A 23,736-nucleotide genomic window follows, 5' to 3' on the forward strand; every position below is an offset into this window, starting at 1 on the left:
ATACTTGAATTCGCATAGCAGGTTATTTGTGTCTCCATCCTAATACCTGTTTTGCCCTATTTCATATTTTACTTATTTGTGTGTGACATGTCTGTCTCTCTTACTAGGCCATAAATATCTCAGGACAAGAACTATGCATCTCTCATTTTTGTTCCACTACAAATTATAACATATACCTTGCACAGACCAGACCTTCAGGAAATGCCTGCCAAGGCAGTGAATGGACAGACTTAATTAATATAAATTATTGTTTTGTGTACTCTGTTCTTTGTCTCTGTGATAGATCACTGAGTATAATCGACTCCAAAGCCATCCGAGTTGCTGTGAAGTCCATATATTTGTCCTTCTTTATGGCTGCATCATATTCCATTGTGTGTATGTACCACATTTTCTTTATCCAGTCCAGCTTCGATGGGCAACATGTTTTTGCCATTGGGTTTCACAATTCTTTAAGATTAAAATAGCATATGCTAAGGGAAGCTGATAGAACAAACACTACAACATGAAGAACTGGTGAAAGACAACAGCAAGAAAGGGAAAAGAACATCTGTGAGAAGCAAGGAGACATAAGAATTCAAGCTGTGTCAAGATCAAGGGCCTACGAGCCTTTGGGTCAACCCCCCTGAAGTTAGCTGCATGCAACACAGCAAAAACCCAGTCCCCCTAAAAAGATCTGGACTATCAGGGGAGGTTAGACTGTGTCATTATGTTAGTTTAAAGGCCAGAGACAGAGAAGTCATTCTTGAAAATATTTTCAATAAAGTAATTGCAAATTTTTATATGCAAATCAAATTAATACATGCTGGAAATCTGAAAAATTTGCTTTCACAGAACAGAGCATTTCCTAACAATACCAAGAAAAGTAACCTCTGCTATGGATCTTTTACTGCAATCTCACAATATTTGCTGAGTTCTCATTTATTAAGTGAAAGACTAAATGGTCTATTATATAACTTTGTGAAAAAGATGACTGGAAATATCATTCCATTCTATGCACCTGCCAGCCAACAAAATTCTCTGATTGAAAATTAGGAGAGGCCGGGCTCAGTGGCTCAGCCTGTAATCCCAGTACTTTGGGAGGCCAAGGCGAGTGGATTGCCTGAGCCTGCAGACTCAAGACCAGCCCGGGCAACTTGACGAGACCTCATCTCTACAATAAATCAAAAATTAGCCAGGTGGGGTAGCACACGCCTGTAGTTCCGGCTACTTGGAAGACTGAGGTAGAAGGATCGCTGGAGCCCAGCAGGTCGACGCTGGGGTGGCCGTGAGCGTGCCACTGCACTGTAGCCTGAGTGGTGGAGTGAGACTCCAACTCAAAAAAAAAAAAAAAAAAAAGAAAGAAACTTAGGAGAACACTTTGGCATGTGGCTGAGAAAGCTAGAGACAGATTTGAGCTGCCCCTGTTTGGGGTTACTCCAAACCAGGAAACCTTAGAAACAAAGAGGGAAAGAGCTTTTCTCCATCTTACCCTGAAAACAGAAATGCTCTGCTGCACTTCAAAGACTCATACAGGCCACTTCTGAAGCTTCTCCTCGGGGCCATTTCCTCCGGGTCTGCCCTTCTCTGGGTTAATGAGCTTGCAGAGGCAGCCCCAGCCCCTTTGCATTGCCCCGATGCACTCTTCAGGGTGCTCCTCTCCCTCCTGCTAGATGCTCTTGCTAAGGGTATTTTTTTGCTGATGAAGAAATTAAATTGTATAGAGACTGTATTACTTGAGGCATCCAGCAAGTAAGTTCAGTGCAAACCTGGTTCTGTTTGACTCAAGACATTAACCACTCAATAAATAAATGTTAGCCACTATAATCATTAACAATATTAGCAAATGTAATTATTTTTATATTTTTATTTTTTGTTTGAGTCAGAGTCTCACTCTGTTGCCCAGGCTGGAGTGCACTAGTAGCACGCTCACGGCCACCCCAGCGTCACCCTGCTGGGCTTAGGTGATCCTTCCACTTCAGCCTTCCAAGTAGCCAGAACTACAGGTACATGCTACCATGCTCAGCTAATTTTTTGGCATATTGTAGAGACGAGGTCTCACCAAGTTGCCCAGGCGGGTCTCAAATCAGCCTGGATTCAGGCAATCCTCTCACCTCAGCCTTCCAAAGTGCTGGGATTACAGACTTGAGCCACTGCATCCAGCCGATTATTATATATAATAAATATGTTTCTTTTTCTTTTTTAAACCGAAACATCTTTCCTTTCTACTTGGTGTTTACGTAGCACTTCTCATCAAAGTTCTAAACTGTAAAACCTAAAAATTTAAGACTTGTTACCTTAGAAACTGAATCAACAAAATTCAATTTATAAGAATTTGTATCTATCATGCAAGTTTTTGAAGGGATGAGACATACAAGGGGGGAATGCCAAAAAAACAAACAAATCCAGAATTATACTTTATAGGGAAGTCCCTTGTAGTACAGGCTTCTCATACCTATGAGGAGGGACCGAAAAAAGCCCAGAATTTATTTATTTTAAAAATGTGCAATTATTCTTACATGCTTAAACTTCTGTCACCTTCAAAGTATTTTCTGTTTGATGTGATTCATCTATCGAGACACTTTTTCCACTGCTCAAAACAGTTTTTGAACTCATCAGTCTCGATGCCTTTTAGTGCTTCTCCCATTTTTTGTTTCACCTCTTCTGCATCAGAAAAAATTTCCCTTTGAGCAGTGGTCCCCAACCTTTTTGGCATCAGGGACTGGTTTTGTGGAAGATAATTTTCCCACAGACATGAGCAGTGGAGGAATGTGCAGTCAAACCTCACCACTAATATTAATCTGTATTTGCAGCCACTCCCTAGGGTTAGCGTCACCACCTCAGCTCCACCTCAGATCATCAGGCATTAGATTCTCATAAGAGGCACACAACCTAGATCTCTGCATGTGAAGTTTGCAGTAAGATTCATGCTCCTATGAGAATCTAATGCTGCTGCTGATCTACCAGGCGGCAGAGCTGAGGTGTTAATTCAAGCAATGGGGAACAGCTGTAAATACAGATGCTGCTTCACGTGCTCTCTCACCACTCACCACCTGCTGTGTGGCCTGGTTCTTAACAGGTCACAGACCGCTACTGGTCTGTGACCCAGGTGTTGGGGACCCTTGCTTTTGAGGACTCTTTTCATCCAAAGAAACAAACAAGCAAATAAGTCACTCAGGACAAGATTGGGTGAATAGGGAGGGTGGGACATGGAGGTCATGCTGTTTTCGGTCGAAAATTACCAAACACTCACCTGTGGGTTGTCATGGTGGAAGACCCAGTCAGCTGTTTGCCACAACTCAGTAGGTTTCTTCCACAAATTGTGACACAACCCTCTCAAAACTTCCAGATAAAAACTTTGATAGACCATTTGATTCAGAGGAACAAATTTTGAGTGTACTACAAGGGGCTTGCCTTCCAAAAAGATAATTCTGGATTTCTTTGGGGTCCCTCCTTGTAAGTGCTCTAGGAACCCATTGGCATTAGTGTACCAGCTAGTGTTGTTGTGAGAGAATGTATTCAGCTTCAGTGAAAAAAAATTTTTTTTTGAGATTCTCTCCACGTGTATGCCCATTTCATGATGGGTGATGTCCGAGTGCACCTGCCCACACCATGCTGTGTTTTCAGCAGTTTTTAACCAAAAAAGGGCATGACCCTTGTGCCCTGCTCTCCTTGTTCACCTGATCTCACCCCAAATGACCATTTTGTTTGTTTGTTTCCCTGGATGAAAAAATTCCTCGAAGGAAAACGTTTTACCGATGTGGAAGAGGGGAAACAAAAATTTGCAGAAGCACTAAAAGGGATCAAAACTGACAAGTTCAACACTGTTTTGAGCAGTAGAAAAAACATCTCAATAGGTGTATTGCATCAAACGGAGAGTACTTTGAAGGTGACCGAAGTTTAAACATATAAGAATAAATGCACAATTTTTCATAAATCAATTCCATATTTTTTAGGGTCCTTCTTTGTGTAGTATGTTCAATGATTAAGCCATGGTGTTTGTGTGTATGTGTTTGTGTGTGTGTGTGTGTGTGTGTGTGTGTGTGTACACAGTTTGTTTTAGGCTTCTCTTTAGGGGCCTGAGCTGTGTACTAAGAAAGAGGTGAAAGAAAACTGGACAGGAGCCACAATGAGACAATAAGCAGACCTGGTTTAATAACTTCTGTAATGTACAGTCTGGTACAAGAGATGTGCAGCAAACATTTGCCATCTACTAATGAATGTTTCCAAGCAATGCCAATGTGATTTTCAGCACATTTTAGATTGTTTGGCAGATGCTAAATCTGTGCTATGTAGAACCTGTCTTTATTTTTCAAAGGGGACTTAACTCTGAATCTCATATCCTCATAAGTGCTCAGAATGGTAGTTATTGTTGTTAACTCGATGTCCATACAAATGGATTATAGACATATATATGCATGTGTGTATGTACATATAACATATATTATAAATATATGCTAGAAATTCTGAGGTTTTGTATTCTCTTACATGTTTATACTTCATGAAAAATGACTTTAAAAAGAGAATAAAGCAATCTTTCCTAAATCATTTTAAGTAGCACACAAAATTAGGAGTCACAAATGAGTTGAGTTTATCTGGATTTAGAAATGCCAGTACACTTTTATAACCTCTAAATGGAGGAAAAATATGTTTAAATCTATAAACCAGACCAGAGACCAGGTTTTTATGAAGCTTAGTTTGTACAATCTCAATCTTTAAGAGATGGAGATCTTAGTGTGAGACAGTCACTGAAGAAGAAAGATGGAAAATAGAACTTATGATATAATCTCGAATTTCATGGTACAGTCATTTACACAAATTAATAATGGAGTAGATTGTTGCTAATTAATAGCAAATAGCAAAATTAATTGTTGCACCACTGTGTATTTTTAACATGATTGCATTACTTATTTTCTGCTTATTGTCACAGATGTACTCAAAATTATGAGCTCTCAAGATAAGAAGGAGGGTTACAGGTTATCTAGAGTCCAAAAATATCTCAGCCAAGTTGTTATCCAGCCAAGACTTAATATTTCCTCGAGGTGGAAAACCCACCACCTCTCCAGGCAGCCTATATATACCATCTCTGAGCTACTTAAAAAATATAAAGAAAAGAGAAACAACAATTCCTTACCTGTGGCAAATACTGACTTGGAGCTTATAAAATGTCCATCTCTAACCTAAGGGTTAGACTCCTTGAAGTTTAATAAAAAGCTAATAATTTATAACTAGCAAATAAAACCCAGACTTGAAAGCAGCAGAGCTCCAAGTCCCACGCCAATAAAGCTGAGAGTTATAGACAAAGCCCAGAAACTGACTTTAGCAAGCTCCAAAAGCCAACCCAGGAGTGAGACAAAGCATCCTGGTTTTACAAATGTTAGACCAAAACAAACTGAAAAAGCAGGGGGAACATCAAAGAACCAGAATTTTGGCAGATCAAGATGATAAGCAGAAGGAAAGAAAATGAGCCAAAAATCTAATGTAAGCGTAGAATGGAATACTAATCTTACCAACCCCAACATCTGAATAGGTGAGCCAAAACCAAAAAAGCAAGGAATGCTACAAAAGCGTGAGATTAAAACAGGAAAATAAGAATGTGCTTCACAATTACCCTTGCTCTTGCCTTTATTGTATAAACGAACAAAATGGAAAACCTTCGACTGTTTATCTTCAAAAATGAGTGTCTGTCTCATCTGGATAACTGTCCTCTTTCTCTTTTACCTTCTTTGGTAGGTGTAAAATTATAGCATCATGGAGAACTACAGCTGGGACAGATCTTATACGCCCTCCTCGCTTCCATTTTGTGAACGCAAAATATAAACTTTCAGAGTTTCATCAAAGTGTTAGAACTATTCTCATGTCTACAGCAGAGAGATTTTAACTCTCCCAAATTTAAAATCCAGCCCTGTCCAAAGACAGAATTCATGTTCTCAACATTTCATCACTGGATAAGATCATTCACTCTAACTTACATGGAAAGAAATGACACAGAAACAGCCACACACACGCAATTTTTATTACGATTTTATTTGTAATCATGGTGCCTCTTACTATACCACAAAAGATTATAAATGACAATGTCTCATTGTTTTACTAAAGAGCAGAAGTTGGTGTATCTCTGGGCAGTATTGCCCAACAACTTGTCATTGGTTGATGATATTATAATAGAAATGAGTAGTGCTTATTTTAATAAATGACATGTTTGTGAACAGGTTACATACTGTTTGTCTTCTCTCCAACTTATTTTAGTGATTTTTAAAAATATTTGTATTATTTATCCATGCTTTTGAAGGTTTTTTTTTTTTTTTTGACAGTACTATTTTTGTATTTTGTTCCAGGGAATTCTTGGCTCGGGTTTTGCACTAAAAGTACAAGAACAGCATCGCCAGAAACACTTTGAGAAAAGAAGGAACCCAGCTGCCAATCTCATTCAGGTAAATGTCAATATGGTAGGTAGATGGCAACATCTGTCTCCATAAGTGTTTTTGGGTCATTTTCCAATTTCATTGCTTAGAAGAGATATGCTTCATTCTTAAAAAAAAAAAAAAAAAAAAAGTTAGAATTTAATTTACAGTCTTGGATTTGGGCAGGTATCACTCCTCTTCCAAAATAAAAACCTTGTGTTTTTAGCAAATTAGCCATATCAGCAAGGCCATCCAGAAGTTAGCAGTTGTATTGCTCCTAGAATAACTTAATACGTCTCATGAATTACTTAGTGACACATAATTGATCATTAAGTGATAGAGCAGAATAGGGCATTGTTTCCTACATTACAATTACTTTCTCCAGCCGGATGTATGTCACTGTTTTTGAAGAACAGCATGTTTGTTTAGAATGTCAAGGTTTAATACCTACAAAATTGCTTTTAATACTATTGAGGGCAATAACTTGAAATAGTTGTCCTATTTTAAGAAATGGTAGGATCAGAGTACATCAGTGTTTGAGAATATGAAACAATAAGCACATTATTTGAAGCTAGCTTGTAACATAGGTTGTTACTTAGTGTTTCATTTTCTTTTCAATGACTCAGGATTTGCTTCAGCACTGAAAGGAATGCTTCTCTATTTGCCATCCACAACTTTAGGGAATAGAGCTATCCTAGATTTCAGTTAAGGATCACAAAATATGCTTTTTGCTAGATCCATAATGTGGAGTTGACATTTAATAGTGCACAAAATAATTCTACAATTTAAGGTTTTCTCCTTCTTGCCTGGCAGTGGAAGCTTCAGGACTTCTAAATTGGAGGAGTTGGAATGGTGCTCCGCAGTGCTAGGAGACTTTGTCTTCATGCTACCATAACAAGCACATTGTTTTAACTCAGATTGTAGGCTTGAGTGGGTGGACTGGTGGGAGAAAACCACAGCATCCCTACCCTTAGCCTTTATCTGTGGCTTTGATATGCAGTGCCTACCAGAAATGCAGCTAGAGAAAGGAGTGTGGGTCAGTTACATCATGAACAAGATTTGTTTGTATCTAATCGCAAAATAAGGATATTAGATTTTAAACTAAGCTATTCCACAACTATTGACAAGATAATGGATCATTGGGCATGACTTCCAATGCAAACCACTGAGTCTCTATTTTTTAATTTCCATGTTTTAAAAGAACACAAAAGAGAAAGGAAAGTTTATTTTCTAAATGAAAAGACCCCTAAGTAGTAAGAGTTTAAGATCAGAAGCCAAACAATAATCAAGAAGATTAAAAGAGGAGTCATACACTTTAAGACACACACAGCATACCCCGAACTGCAGAATTCATAACCTTTCATCTTTTTAGCACTTCTTAACCGGTTATGGGAGTTTCCATACTTTTAATAAATGTGACTCTTTACTCCTTATCCTTAAATTTCTCTCCACTCTAGAACAATGATTCCAACCTGTGAATGAAAAAGGTATTCCATGGTTTCCTCTCATCCATCTGGGCACCAACCTGCACATGAAACCAATAATCCATCTTATGTATATAAAACCTCTTAGAATATCAGCTGCTCTGTTAGAAAGTGAGCCCATTGAGGGATTTCTCATGCATTTATCAGCTGTGATGATATAGAGCTGTGCTGCCTGATATGGTAACCCTAGCTACATTTAGCTATTTAAATTTAAATTAATTAGAATTTAAATTTTAAGCCAGGTGTGAAAACTCATGCCTGTAATTCCAGCACTTTGGGAGGCCAAGGTAGGAGGATTGGTGGAGTCCAGGAGTTCAAGACCAGCCAGGGCAACAAAACATGACCCCCATCTTGACAAAAAATGAAAAATTAGCTGAACCTGGTGGCATACACCTGTAGTCCCAGATACTTGGGAGTCTGAGGCAGGAGGATCTCTTGAGTCCAGGAGGTCAAGGTTGCATGGAGCCATGATCATGCCACTGCACTCCAACCTGGATGGCAAAGTGAGATCCTGTCTCAAAAAAAAATCATTTCGGCAGTGGCACTAGCCACTTTGCAAGTGTTAAGTATAAGTTGCTATTGGCTATCATATTGCACAAGGCAAATATAAAGAATAGCAGCAATAATCTTTCTGATCTGATTTACATTATTGACTACTAAATTGTGCAAAAACAATTCCCGATTGAACTTGAAAATGAATTTCTATTCCTGCAGCAAATCATTGAAGCAGGCATTTATATGACCACAGCCATCACAAGGCAAGCCTCCTTCACAGGTAACCCATAAAACATGGAGAAAGGATGATTGTATAGTTTTGTTTGGAGGCCTAGAATTTTATTTTATGGAACTGAGTTGTGTAATATATATTGTGATCATTAATTGAACTTGTAGATACATAGGCTTTGATGGAGTAAAATCATGAATTTTTCTTTTACTTAAAAACTCCAACTTATATATTGTTCTTAATGAAAGACTTGAAACATTCAAGAATACCTTTAAAATCTAATCATAATTTCACTAGTTAAAGTTGACTCTTAAAAAATGCTTCCTCATTTAAATGCAATTTATTTATTAGACATAGAAATAATAATGATTAGATTTATTCATTGTTCTTCCTGTATTCTTTAGACAAAATTAAAGCTTTATGCTTTGAAGACATATTGCACAAATTTATTTTTCAGGATGCACAGGTTTAAAAGCAAACTCCATTTACTAATCCATTCAATTTCTTACCCAACAAACCTGACTTAGTTTGCTGGATACACAAAGCATCGAGACCAAAAGCAATCTCATTTGTTTTCAGCAAGAGTCACTCTCTTCCCAAAAAAGCAACTGAGATGCCCAAATTGTTCCATCATTTGGTTGGTGAGAGAACTAAATTAACTAGCATTTGGCTTTTAGGGAAAAGTTTAAAACCCCAGCAGGTTGCAGCAAATTTAGCTGTGTCAATATCTTCTCATGATTCATTTAAATTAACTTTTCATTTCAAGTGGAGCAGTCTGGGAAAAGAAATCAGCTCTTAGTAATGTTTTGAATACTTGCTCAAATGTCACAACTTTTATTAATAATGCTGAAGACTCATGAAGTGCTTTTTAGTTTGCAGAGTGTTTCTAATACATTATGTTACTTGACCATCAGGACAAGCCTGGGAGGAGCTAGAACTCAAATCCCCACCATCTGAATCCAAATTCATTACCCCTTTTAAAAAGTAGTTACATCCTCATGTATACATTACTTAGCCTTGGAATTAGCACTTGAAGATTCTTCAAAAGTTCCATGCTAGAGGTTTACTTCTGGAGAGATAGGAACAGTTTAGGGCGGAGCCAAGATGCATTGGTAGAAACTGAAACAGGAAAATTAAGTGAAAGTTTGTTAAATAAGTGCTGATCGGTTTAATGCCCTTAAAGGAACAGATTAGAAGATGCTGCTTTGAGGAAGACAAGTGCCCCCCCACCAAAAAAAAAAAAAAAATATATATATATATATATATAGAGAGAGAGAGAGAGAGAGAGAAAGGAGAGAGAGAAAGAAAAATTTTGGCTTCCCCTAGTGAAATAACTAAGTCTTCAGCCAGTTACACTAAAGTCAGTCAATAAACTCAAGCCACTCATACATCTTTTTTAGTGCTTCAGTCATAAATAAGAACAGACTCAACAAACAATAACAAAAAAACATAAATGTGAAAAACATGACAGCAGGAAAAAAAAATAGAAGAGGAGATAAAGTTGTGAAAATTTCCCAAAAAGACAAAGACAGGAAATAAGACAAAAATGTTGAGAAAGTAAAGTTGAAGAACCCTTTCTGGAGTTCCAATATCCAACTGATTGGGTTGCATCAGATAGAGTGCAAGGAAACCAGGGGAGGATTTTATCAAAGAAATATGCTGTTATGACTCTCAGTGCTAGAAGACAGAAGTGTCCACAGTAAAAGAGTCCACCATGCCCAACACGATGAGCCAAAAATTTCCCGCCAAATAGAGAAATATCAGAACATTTTAAAAAGGGGTGGGCTCCTAAATGCTTTCTGAGCAGAACATAGTCAAAAAATTAAGAATCAGATTTCCCTGGACTCTGTCTGAGGTACCCCTATCAGTTGGGTATTGAAACTCCTGGAAGGGTCCTTCAATTATCTCACCTTTTTTTTTTTTGTCTTATTTTCTATCTCTGTCTTTTTATTCCACTTTCTGGGAGATTTTCACAATTTTACACCCTCCTCTATTTTTTTTCTTGGCATTGGATTTTTCCTTGGTAATTCTTTAATTAAATGATGGTGAAAAAATACTTTAAAAATTCTAGAAAAAAAATTATTTTCAACCTAAACTTTCATACCCAGTCAAGCAACTCATAAGTCTAAGAGTAGCACACAGACATTTTTTGACATGCAAAATCTCAAAAATTAGCCTACCATTTACCTTTACTCAAGGAGTTACTTAGTAGAATTGCTCTTCCAAAGCCAGTGGCTAAATCAAGAGAGAGAGAAATACGGAATTTAGGAAACAAGATATTCCACTCGGGAAAGAGCAAATGAAACTACTATGATGATAGGGAAGAGAAGTTATAAGACAAAGGCCACAGCAGGCTTTGAAAATAGAATGGGGAGTAGGCTGTGACCTCCAGGAAAAAAGTCTTCAAGGAAGAAAAAGAATAAAACGGATAGATTTCACAATGCATTTGACTAGAGGAGTTTTATAGATCCGGTGGAGAGAGAGGGAATGTATTTGTAATAGGTACATGTAGACAAATGAAGAAATTAAAATAGTACGATAATAACTAAAAAATAACAAAAAGGGGAGAAAAAGAATAGTTGTAGTACATCACATTATTGCACTAAGAATAATACTTACATGATCATAATAATGCAAACACGAAAGATTAAACCAAAAATTGTAACATAAAGATGCTGGAAGGACGAGAATAGAAAGAAAGGGCCTGAAAGTCGGCTATGTCATTATCTGCCATGGTAGGAAATTAACTGACAATGCCTAAAATTGAAAAAGCAAGAAACATAAGTATAAACTTTTTCTTTTTTCGAGTTGGAGTCTCACTCTGTCGCCCAGGCTGGAGTGCAGTGGCACACTCACAGCCACCCTAGCGTCGACCTGCTGGGTTCTGAAACTACAAGCATGCAATACCACGCCCAGCTAATTTTTGATTTATTGTAGAGACAAAGTCTCGCCAAGTTGCCTGGGCTGGTCTCGAACCCGTGGGCTCAGGCAATCCACTCGCCTCGGCCTCCCAAAGTGCTGGGATTACAAGCTGAGCCACCAAGCCTGGCTTAAACTTTAAAAAAAAAAAAAAGATTCTTAAAAATAGAAGCAACAGCTAGAAGAATCGAAGGAGTTGCCTCTAAGAAACAGAAATTTGGGTGAAGAAAGGTGGGAAAAGGGATTGCTGGCTTATATCCTAAATCTTTCAGATACCATGAAAAAATAAGTTCCATGTTAAGTTTACCTTTGGATGGTCAACTTGAACTTTGTGCATAATTTCCCAAAAGGATCAAATGTGCCATAGCTGTAATATTCCAGACAAGACAGACTAAATATTCCCTAAACACTGAATTATGCTGACTCTGTGCCTATAATTAGAGACCAAAGTTCAAATCTGTTTGGTTGCCTAGAGTACCAGCGTCACCTGATAAATGGTACATTTGGCTTTCACTTTGCTTCTTGTTGACCTGTCTTTTGGAGGAGATATACCATGTGAATTAACCCTAGGAAATTCCTCTGGGATGTTATCTTTCTCTTGCCAATCACTACATGATTTGGGCTTTAAAAATAGGAGCATCAGCTCCTGGATCATGTGGATGTGGGCTTGTAGTTAAGCTACTAGAAGCAACTAGCTAAGAGAGCACAGCTAAGGACAAGTTAACTTTTTCAGAGTGTGAGACTCGTGGAGTTACACTTTCCAGCTCCATTTCCAGCTGGGATTATAATGACTCATGCCTGCAATCCCAGCACTTTGGGAGGCTGAGGTGGGAGGATTACTTGAACCTAGGAGCTCAAGAACAGTCTGGGCAACATAGTGAGACCCCATTAACTAACTGTAGGCTTGTGATAGATGCCCCCTGCACCTTCTGTCCCTCTCACTTGCAAGGCATTTTGGGGAGAAGGGTAATGAAGGGGACAAGAACTTAGTTGCTGAGATCAATCTGATAGAAAAAGAGCAACAAGCTAGGTTTCATTATAGTGAAAATCTTCTATTTTCTCAGAGTTGCCTCTTTTGCCCCAATTCATTATAATACTAACGGGGAATGCCTTGGTTCCATTTTTTGTTGTATTGTTTTGGATTTTTTTCACTAGTGCTAATAATGCACAAACCTGCTATATGTTTCTAATTCTACATATGTCTTGCTTTCAAAGTATCAGAATTCACATATATGTGATACCTTCTCTGGAAATTGTTTAATTAAAGTAGCCATCTATGCCAGCATAGCCTTGGAGGGTCTCTGGGTCTCACCACTACAGAAATCATAAATCCATGTGTTTTCATTGTTGTTACTCTAAATCATTCTATAAATTGTGTGTGTATAGTATTTGCAAAAATTAACATTTCAGGATAATGCAACAGCCAGGCATTTTGGGAGGCTGAGATGGGAGGGTTACTTGAGCCTAGGAGTTCAAGAACAGCCTGGGCCACATAGTGACCCTATCTTTAAAAATAAAAATTAGCTGGGCGTGGTGGTGCACACCTGTAGTCCCAGCTCCTCAGGAAGCTGAGGCAGGAGGAGTGCTTGAGCCCAGGAAGTCGAGTCTGCAGTGAACCATGATCATGTCACTGTACTCTAGTTTAAGTAACAGAGTGAGACCCTTTCCACTCAAAAAAAGAAAGATGATGCAATGATAATTGCTTTATTCTCTGTAAAATGCCGAGATGCTTAGCACAGATTGCCACAGATTTGAACATAAATCATGTAAATAAGACTCCAGGCAAAGAACCCTGCTTCAACCACTTAAAACTTCCATAAAAAATTAAAAAGTTCCTCAGGTCCTATTATGTGTTTTTCTAGTTTTTTTCTACCACTTCCTAAAATTTTATTGAAGTATGATGCATATTCAGAAAAGAGTACATAACCTAAAAGAACCGAGCATCCTAGGTACACTTTTCTCAATCCACAAGAACAACCATAGTGTTATCTTCTAATAGCATAGATTCGTTTTCCCTGGTTTTTGTACTTCATGGAAGCATATTTTTTTGTGTCTCGTTTTTCTCACTCAACATTATTCACATGATAATGTTTATTAACAATAAATCTTTATTGTTGAATGTAGTTGTAGTATATAATTGTCATATAGTATTCCCATTGTTTACATATATCACACACTTTCTATTTGTTCTACTGTTGGGCATATAGTGCATATATTTTTGTAACCATATATAAGCCTATCTGTTGAGCATAAGATTTAGGAGTGGTAGCTGTATCTTAGGATATGTATATGTGTGTTCAGATTTAATAGATCCTGCCAGACAATTTTCCAAAGTAATTATGTCAATTTTTAACTCTTTTATTCAGCACACATTTATTTAATGATATTCTCAGGAAAAGGAATACTATTAGATCACTTTTTTCTTCGTTGTAGATTTCAAAATCACGACTAATGGTTCTATAGTAGGGATATGACCCATTCAAATAAACTTGCCACATAAAATAGAATGCTTTGATTAATGAATTATAATAAAACATTCTCTCTGAGGAGATTAGAATAAACACAGTCGCTAGAGATGTTTACAAACTCATTATAAAGGAAGAATTCTACCAAAATCTATTTAGGAAACTAAGTTCAGGCAGTCTCTCAAATGGACAGTTCAGATGGAAGCTATTCCAACAGCAGTCTTTAAGCAGTCAGCAAAAATCACAGTAAAGGAACTGACTGTGATCAAGGGCCAAGCACTTGAGATATTGCCCCAACTCTACTAATCTTGTATAGGCCTCTTCATTTGTCTGAGCCTTTATTTTCTCATCTACAAAGTAGGATTCTTAATCCACGCTTTAATTGTGAGATCACGTAAAAATACTTTGTATTATTTACATCCGGTCTAATCATATGAAATAAACAGAGCTTATGTTTTACATCAAAGGGCTATAAACATATTTTAGATTATGACATTAAATCCTTAGGTGCTTTCCAATTACATTCTCAGATAATGCATTTTCTCCATGTTGCTTTAGCTCTGCTTCTTGTTATCACTGTCTTCATTTTTAGCATTAGAAGTATTGTATAGTTCAACTTCAGGGATTTCACTAATCAAATCATTAACGTGCCATGGTGGTCATTAGTTGAATAATTAGTTTACTGGTTGCATAGTGGATTTTCTGTAGTCCTTTGCCTCTATCTTATCAAATATTGATTAAAGTTCAATCCCAGGAATGCACATTTGTACTCATTTAGTTTACCTAACTATTATCTGGGACATCGATATTTATTAAACCAATCAAGCATTACTTTTTTGTTTCCCATCATATAGTATCTTTGTCTAACCAATTCGAAATTGCATTGTGTTATATTTTTGGGTACTTTTTCCTTTGGTGTGGGTTGTTTTGAAAATCAGTTCTTATGTGGCACAATATATTTAACAGAAACTGAAAATGTCAAAGTAGGCTAAGTATGAAGAGCAATCGATCCTTAATGTGTAGTAGCTTAATGGTATCTTTCATTTTGTTCTGTCTCCTGCTCTCTTTTTTTCGTTTTCACGTCCTCGTGTGTGCCCCTTGCAGTGCGTTTGGCGTAGTTATGCCGCTGATGAGAAGTCTGTCTCCGTTGCCACCTGGAAGCCACACTTGAAGGCATTGCACACCTGCAGCCCTACCAAGTAGGTATCAGTTTGACAGCTGGTGCTGTAGTTGAGTCTTTTCAAGTCTGTTAAGCAAACCATACACACAAAAAGTGTCGGCGTTTGGCTCATCTTATTTGCTGTTGTTCTTAGACTGAAAGCAGTTTGATGGCATTTCGGGCACAAAACTAAGTAGAATCAGTATTATTCCTCATGATCCAGAGACTATGATTAAAAATTAAAAGAATGTAAAATTCTGTAGAGATTTATTTTTACTATTTCTTGCTTACTTTCTAATATGTCATTTCATAAAGTCCACTGGAATTTGGAAAAACTAAATGTAAGAAAAAAAGATAGAAATTACTTATCTTCCATCCTTCACCTGACCCCAGGAGGGGAGTGCTTTGAGAGTAATATATCTTTACACATTTAAGACTCTCCTGGAGACAGTCCTCAAGCTTTCACTTGCATATCAAACTCAGGTCAGTAGCACAAGAAGGGAAGAATCAGATCCTGAAAAGATTACAATTTACAATGAGGCAGTGGGACCACTGAGACTAAAATTTGGAATTAGCCTTCAGAATTTTAAAGTAACATCACTTTAATTCAAATGTCATTGGCCTAAGTAACTCACCCAGCCATACCTAAACTCAAAGGGAATGAGAAGTGCAGCCCTACCAGGTGCCTAGAAGGAGGCGGGAACCAAGAAAAGTATGAGAAGACATAATGATTGCCACAGTGATCTGTACTTTAATATATATATATAAAGAGAGAGAGAGACTTTAGTCCTGGGACCCTGGACTCCAGTTCAACCAGCTGAGTACATGTTACATCATAATCACCATCTAATTAAAGAAGTCCTCAGTGAAGTACCAAAGCAAGTAAGTCATGAGAAAGGCTTTCTGTGAGTCGCCCAGTTTGATTAGGATAGTTGGTGACTTGAGTTGTTCAAAAGTTTTATGTTTTGTTTTGTTTTGTTTTGAGTTGGATTCTCACTCCTTTGCCCAGGCTGGAGCACAATGGCACACATGCTCACGGCCACCCCAGCGTCAACCTGCTGGGTTCTGGCGATCCTTCCACCTCAGCTTTCCAAGTCGCCAGAACTACAGGCACATGCTACCATACTTGGCTAATTTTTGATTTATTGTAGAGACAAGATCTTGCCAAGTTGCCTGGGTTGGTCTCAAACCCACAGGCTCAGACACTCCACTTGCCTCGGCCCCCCAAAGTGTTGGGATTACAGGCTGAGCTACCGAGCTCAGCCTCAAAAGTTATTAAATTGCTCATCCAACTTAGTGTTTTAGAGCACTGACTGTTCTCCTTTATAGCCCAACAAAACCTTAATCCTAGTGGCTTCATGGAATTCAAGGCACCTAACTCTCTGACTCAGGAAAACCACTTTGTTGTTCTTGATCCAGAGGGATATCAGCTGGGAAATACTCCCCAGGCAGTGCTGTCTGAATGGAGGCTTCTGATGCAGCAGAATGCACTGTTGGGAAGCCCCAAATCTATGTTAGATCACAGGATTAGTTACTTTGCTTTCCTGCCCTGCTCTGGGGCCAATTTTCCCATCCAAGATGATTCCTAAGCTCTAATGGGATATGCCTCCTAGACATTGGTGTCTAAAACTCTGTCAGCACCTGGGACAGAGGTATTCATAGAACCCCAGGATTTTAGCAGAAAGAACCTTAGCAAGCATGGATGCTGTTGAATGCATGTGTGAATTAGAATCCTTTTTTTCATTTAGATCTTGAAATTTAGATGAATCCCTTTTATTAAGTATTAAACCCTTTCAACATTTTGGTATTTTAAAAAAATTGTTAAAGGCTGGGTGTGCTGGCTCATGCCTGTAATGCTAGCAATTCAATCAAGAATTTCTTGAGCCCAGGAGTTGGAGACCAGCCATGGAAACATAGCGAGACCTTGTCTCTACAAAAAAAAAATCAAAAAATTAGCCCGACGTGATGGCACATGCCTATAGTCCCAGCTACTCAGGAGGCTGAGTCAGAAGGATCACCTGAGCCCAGAAGCTTGAGGCTGTGGTGAGCCAAAATCTCACCACTGCACTCCAGCCTGGGTGACAGTAAGATTTCAGCTCAAAAATAATATACAAAAGAACGTAATGTCAGCGCCATCTATTCCTTGGGGGTATGTATCAAAAGTGGGAATCATATAAAAATTGCATTTCTTATCTTTATGAAGTTTGCTAAGTAAATGTAAAAGAAGAAGTTTAGTAGGAAAACTGAAAGGATTCTCAACTGACCTAAAAGAGTGTCTAGTGTCATATGTGATTATTTGGCTTCCCATTTACTGAAGTTTTTGGATTAAAAGTTATTCTGAAACCAGGAAAGAACACTTACTAATGAGCCAAACTCTCCCAGCAAGTCAACTATTACTTTACTCACACAATTTCTTTCTTTCCTCTGATACCGTCCTTGTCTTAAGTGTGGGTGGAGGTGGAGGAGGATTTATGCAAACATCTGCTCATCCTTCCCCCTACTCTCCTTTCTCTGAAACATCATTATCCTTGGGCCTTAGCCCCATTTACTAAAGAACAGTTATTTATCCAGAATGACACAGCAGTCAAATTCATGGGAACTTGGACTTCCTAACATCTCATCCCTCTAGCAGTGCTTCACTTTTTCAAGTTGCAGTAGTTCTTAAACTTTGTCGATACTGTTCTTTGTTAAGCCAGTGAGGATGTGATAAAAAAAAACTATGAGATCTTTCCCAAAAAAAAAATTCAATGCACATGCACACAAAATCAAAACTTTGCCCACAATTGTAATGTTTTCATAGACTCCCTGAAGCCAAGATCAGAACCTTTGCTTTAGGAAGCAAACCTGCTTTAATCAAGTTTGCAGGTTTGTAAGGAGAATAATTTACAATGACTTAGAGGGATATCTTTACATTTATAACTGGCTGGCCTACTGAATGCAAAGCAATGTAGTAAGAAACAGACAAAAACTATTTTTTATTTAGGTGGGTTTTCCTTTAGCATCCGGAGTCTAAGAACTTCTGAAGGAAAAGATCACTCATTCAATCATGTGTTCATTCAGTCAGCCTTCACTGAACACATATGATGTGTAAGGCACTGTTCTAAACACAGCGAATGCAACAGTTGGAGAAAAAGGCAAACAAGTTAGAATCTCAGGCCTCGGGAATATGTCCAAGGGATACTGGGATAGACAATAATAGTAAGATATAGAATGCATCAAATGACATCAAATAAGTACTAAGGAAAAAAGTAAAATGGGGGAGGAATTTAGGGAGCACAAGGGACTACAATTTTTAAAAATGACTAGGGAAAAGATCATATTATCAACAGCAGCATCACCCCCATCATTATCATTTTATCATTAAAAACACCAACCCCATGCTCTTGTTTCCCACAGTTTTAGAGACACTATGGCGTGCTTTGACTCCACAGCTTTAACCCTGGGAGTAGAATGAGAGAGAAGCCTAGGAAACAACCATGCAGGGAACAGAGGTGCAGGGGAAAGGGTATGCTGTGTCCACTCAAACCTCCCAAGGATGCAGCCCAGCAGTTTCTTATGCTCCCTTTTCTGGCCTAGTTTGTCTCTTACATACATACTAGAAGTCTTAGCAGGGGCTGTTTCAAAGGTTTGTTTTAATAACAGGAGGATTCATTGAGGGAAATATTTTTCTTGATTTTCTTCTCAAAGAAAGTGAAGCCCATGCAAAGGGTGAAACTCAGGTAAATATGCTATTCTAGGGAATGAGTCAGATATTTTATAAAGCTATGGAGAATGTGAAACTCCAAAAATGCCATGCGGTAATGTTAGGAAGTCAGAACTTAGAGATTATCTAGCCCACTGCCTTTGAAATACTCATAAGAAAACCAAGACCCACAAGAAAGCAAAATGCCTGCCCCAAAGGACACAGTTCGTTTGCAAAGAGTAGAGGCCCTCACCATGTTGCCTAGACCTCAAGTTGCCAAGATAAGCTATCAAAAACAGTAGACTACAAGAATTATAATAAATTTTCTAGGTACCTGATTTACCCGAAGGAAATTTATGCTTTATGCAATACCAGAAAACAAAAATCTGCCTCAACAAGTGACCAAGATTTAAAACCACAGTCACACGTTAATGAATCCAGATTTGGAAACCCAAAAGTCCACCCAAAGCACAGGGACTACAGCTACATTGAAACCAGCAACATTCTAAGGGCCTTTGCTAGTGCCAGTTAGATCAGAAGCACTTTTTCTTAACTGTGGATAACTTTGGCTAATAAAGAATCTGTGGTTTGGGGTTGTAGGTGGGCAGTGTTGACTTTGCCAAGTGAATGTTGTGCTGTCTCAGGTCTGTGAACAGAGAACATATGTTAGCTAGTTGGGTACATTCATTATAAAGAACATTGCTTTTGTGGATCGTGCATGAAAAGAGTTACTTAAGGTAGCTAATTCCCCAGTCTCCAGTGCGGCTGTTATCAAGTGCTATAAATGTATTCACCAGTTTATCATCATTTCTCTTCTGTCTGCACACATCTGAAGGAAAGAACAAGGGGAAGCATCCAGCAGGTTTGTGATTTCTCTTTTGCTACATGTTTATTTATAAATCTGATGCCTAGCAGATATTTTAAATGTGTCTCATGTGAGTAAAATTGATCCACAGATACAAGATGATTATAAGTGACCTTTTACAAAATTGCCTGCAAAGGTTGCTATTTTATTGATTATTCCCCACCACCACCCCCACCCCCAGAAGCAAAGTGTCTTTCCCTAACTCACTCACTGCTTTTTTGCAGTCTGCAGGGCATGGGACATTCTCAAGGGAAAATAATTATGGTCTTTGATCATTCCTTGCTGCCATTTTCCCAAACAGAAGTCTTATCCAAATATTCAAGCATAGTAATCTAGAGAGTAGAAGAAATGAATTTTATCTCTGAATGCTATAGGCCCTGGCAGCACTCTAGGATATACTCTCCTTCACTAAGGTACTTTTTTTGGAGTGAAGAATAATTTTATTTGAAAGAGGAACATTGTGTACAGGAGATGAGAACCTTCTCTTTGTGACATCTCTAGCCCACGGAGTGCTGAGGTTTACTCTGATTAAAAGAAAAGCCCCCATCATTTTTTAGAAAGAAGACAGTCATCCCAAAAATCCGCCAAATAATTTATGATCAATTTTTTGTGCCCTAGATGAAAATGCTTTATCAGATTACATAGCAGAGAGTTGAACCTAAAGGAAATAGGAGGTGAAAGAAAATTTTGATCCGGGTTTATGAAGGGTCTGTATTTGGGAGCAAAGCCCTGAATAGTAGAACCGGGTGGATCCCAGTACTGTGATGGTGTGAGGAAATGAAGGCATCCAACTGTCCAGAGTTAGTCCCTAGGTGGGGGCCAATGTGGGTCCAGAGATTGCTCCTTTGGCTTTGTACTGTTATGGTAATGACATTAATCATAATATATTTATGTAGTCAGTACTGAAACCAGTTTCAAAAGTTTACTTGGGGTGATGAAGCTCTAAGTTATCCATTTTTGCATTATATTTATACTTAAAAAGATTCACAAATCACAGCATGAATGCATTCATCTGTGACAGGAGATAGACATGGTAGGGCATACAGCATCAGGCACTCCTTTCAGGGCATAACATTAAAGGCACTTCTCTTCTCTGGTAGCCATGGAGTTAGAGCCAAGAGCATTAAATATTCCTTGGTTATCGTTCCAGAAAGTTTTAGTTGCCTGAATATTTGCCCTTCTCTTCTTTAGAGCTGTTTTGGACCAAAGAGAGATTCTAGGCATTGGACTCCAAATATTCTTTGCATAGACACTGGAAGGGGCAAGCTGACCAAGTCTAGCCCTTTGGTTTGTTTCTAGACTCCATACAGACCTGACCATCCTTCTGTTGTGACAATTTTACTTGAAAAAAAGTTACACAAAATAAAGCACAGCCATTATAAGCTATGTTTTGGTCTCTTTAGTGGTATTTAAAAGTGTTTCCTTGTCTCAGGGGCTATCAATTTACAAATTATCTCAAAGGATGATTTGTCTCCAAATTCTAAAGACAGAGACCATCTTTGGCATGAACTCTAGAGCTACCTGAAAGTAGCTTGTTTTGGTTTCATCCTACAGAATGAAGCTGTTGACATCTGCAAGAGAAATTTGTAAATCGTGTGGAAGTGCTTGAATAAGCATAACCTCTGTGGTTATCCTGAGAGAATGGTCACCTTGGGCTGACAGACACCATGATGTTGTACTTTTTTAAAATGTTAGCATGGCAGAAAACAAAGACAGAATTAAAGTGTCACTATTAAGCTTCTTCTCACCAATCCAAAAACAAGCCTCCTATTCAGCTTTCACAGTTCAAAAAGACTTCCAACCAAATTTTCTGTAAATTTGATGATATTTGTATACATCTAAAACATTCAAATTTACACTGTATATTGTAACTGAGATTATTAAACTGTAGGTATGAATACGTATAGAACCACTGAACTATGTGTATGACTTAGAGAATCACCCACAGAAATGTCTTGCTTCTCTGTGGTCACTAGACATTTGGCAAAAACCACCTTGAAACAAGTCCACTACTACTACTTAGCCTATATACCTTATTTAATGCCTAATTCTTCATAGATTTAGGTCTTCTATCTTCCAAGTATCTATCACATCACCCTGTGTAAAGCTATGACAGAGAATGTGCTCAATAAATAATTATTGGATAGAACAATAAAATGACCCTGACCTCAAGTGGTTTATAGGAAGAGAGATAAGACACCAGCAAAAATGGGAAAAGAGAAAATACATAAAAAGAGAGTAAATGAAAATTTAAAAACATCGCAACAAAGGCTCCTGTCTTAATATGACCTTAGCTTTCACTCTGCTTTGCTCCGTATGCAAAAGTTATAATTCTGCATAACGAATGCAGGAAGGCTATTGGAAAAGCAATAGCAACAGTACCATCTTAGAAAATAACAACTTTGTCCTTATCCAGGCAAAATGTGCACAAAGGAAAATGTATTCATCATGAGAGTTCATCCTTAGAGAAGAGCAGATCTGGGTCCAGAGTATTGTTAATTAATGCTTGACCCCATTTCAGATGAACTAATTGACACTGCCCAGCTGCAGAGTCATTTACTGCCTTTGGGGCCATTGGGTTATTGATGGTGATTCAGATAAACAGAATAGACAAGGCTCAGCTCAAGGAGGGGCTAACATTTCTGCCTTTCAGATACCTCAGAGCCTGGAATCTCCTAAGTCCTTCATCTTGGTTTTTCTTTATGTTAAAAAACTGAGAGTAGCCCAGTGTAGATGAGTTCACCACAAGAGCAACACCCCTCTCTGGGTACCTGGTACTCTCACTGAAGGACAAAGCCATGACTGTAGACTGGATCATACACAGAGAGGTTTCTCTTTCTGCAGAATGGATGAGGGTACCAAACACATCCATACAATCCTTAGTTAACTATGTTCCCTGTTTTGGAATGCTCTTGTTAAAAAAAGAAGATTGTGTTTCTCTACACTGAGGTTAAGGTATGTTTAAACAAAATTTGCTTATGATGTCTTGGGCAATGGAAAAGTGTCACAATGTTTGTGACAGTTCCAAAAATTTTCTTTAAAAATACAAGCCATCAGTTTCAAGAAGAGATTTTTAAATATAACTCAGCCAAACAATAGTGAAAATTATATTTATTTGATTCTCTTTGGTACAGGGTCAGGTACAAATTATTAGTCTGTCAAATGAGCCTGCTGTTCTTCCTTTATTTAGATCATAAACCCAACTTATTTAGTATCATTTAATTACTCATTTTTTCCTCTGTCTTTCTGCTAAAACAGTTATATTTTCATATATGTGGTGGCAAACAAGTCCATTGGTTTTATTCTAATTAATCATCCCATTATGTAATTTTTCCAACTCATTTTTTAAACTGGGCAGGTTTTCTCTGTTTTGGGTGTAAATTATCATTTCCAGGGAATTGAATTTACCTGTGAACATGTCTGGTAAGACTAAACCAGTACTCTCACTTTGAGGTCTTAAGTTGTCCTCCCTTTCCCCTTGACCAGTCATCAAATAGTGGTCAGCCAGTTATCACACTAGTACAAGAAAGTTTTTCCTTCTTTGTACCTAAGTTTTATTGCTGTAGAACAGGTTATATCATCTGAGCTTTGGGAAGTATCTATAAATCTGCCTCTACTTACGCTGTCTTCTTAATCAACAATGGTTGGCTATACACCTGCCTTATAGTTAAGCTGCCATAATTGCAGTTTAAAAAGCATTACCAGAACCTTTTTCAACAGTAGACCATCTAAAGTTGCTTTAATAGGCTCCTATGAGACTGTTGTACAGATGCATGTCTTAAAACTTAAGGCACAAATGATAGTGTTTTATTATATTTCAATCTTGTGCTGTGGTCCACTGAGTGCTTTGTCTGAACCACTCCCACGTGGTTGGCTTTACTGGCTTCTGAAGGGATGTGTGGCTCTTGGAGAGAACTCTAGAACACTGATGGAAAAGACTGTGTTCTTATATTTCTTCTGCATCTATTTTCCATTATTTACATTTCCTTTTTCCATGTGCAATGAATGATCTGCATATGTTGTTAAAATAAACTCAGTAAGACTAGGCTTTAATTTTT

The 23,736-nt window shown here is 38.0% G+C and overlaps 1 protein-coding gene across 1 annotated transcript in view; it reads left to right on the plus strand.

Moving 5' to 3' along the window:
* The window catches only part of LOC103250747 (potassium voltage-gated channel subfamily KQT member 5-like), a 167,418-nt gene that overhangs the window by 137,907 nt on the left and 5,775 nt on the right, over positions 1-23,736 (plus strand). The window contains exons 8-9 of the mRNA XM_021708182.1: positions 6,315-6,410; positions 15,077-15,171. Of these exons, the coding sequence (XP_021563857.1) occupies positions 6,315-6,410; positions 15,077-15,171 (191 nt within the window). The remainder of the gene's footprint in view (positions 1-6,314; positions 6,411-15,076; positions 15,172-23,736) is intronic.

Source organism: Carlito syrichta, unplaced genomic scaffold, assembly GCF_000164805.1.
Source record: "Carlito syrichta isolate Samal-C Ts95f unplaced genomic scaffold, Tarsius_syrichta-2.0.1 Scaffold132296, whole genome shotgun sequence".
Taxonomy (NCBI): domain Eukaryota; kingdom Metazoa; phylum Chordata; class Mammalia; order Primates; family Tarsiidae; genus Carlito; species Carlito syrichta.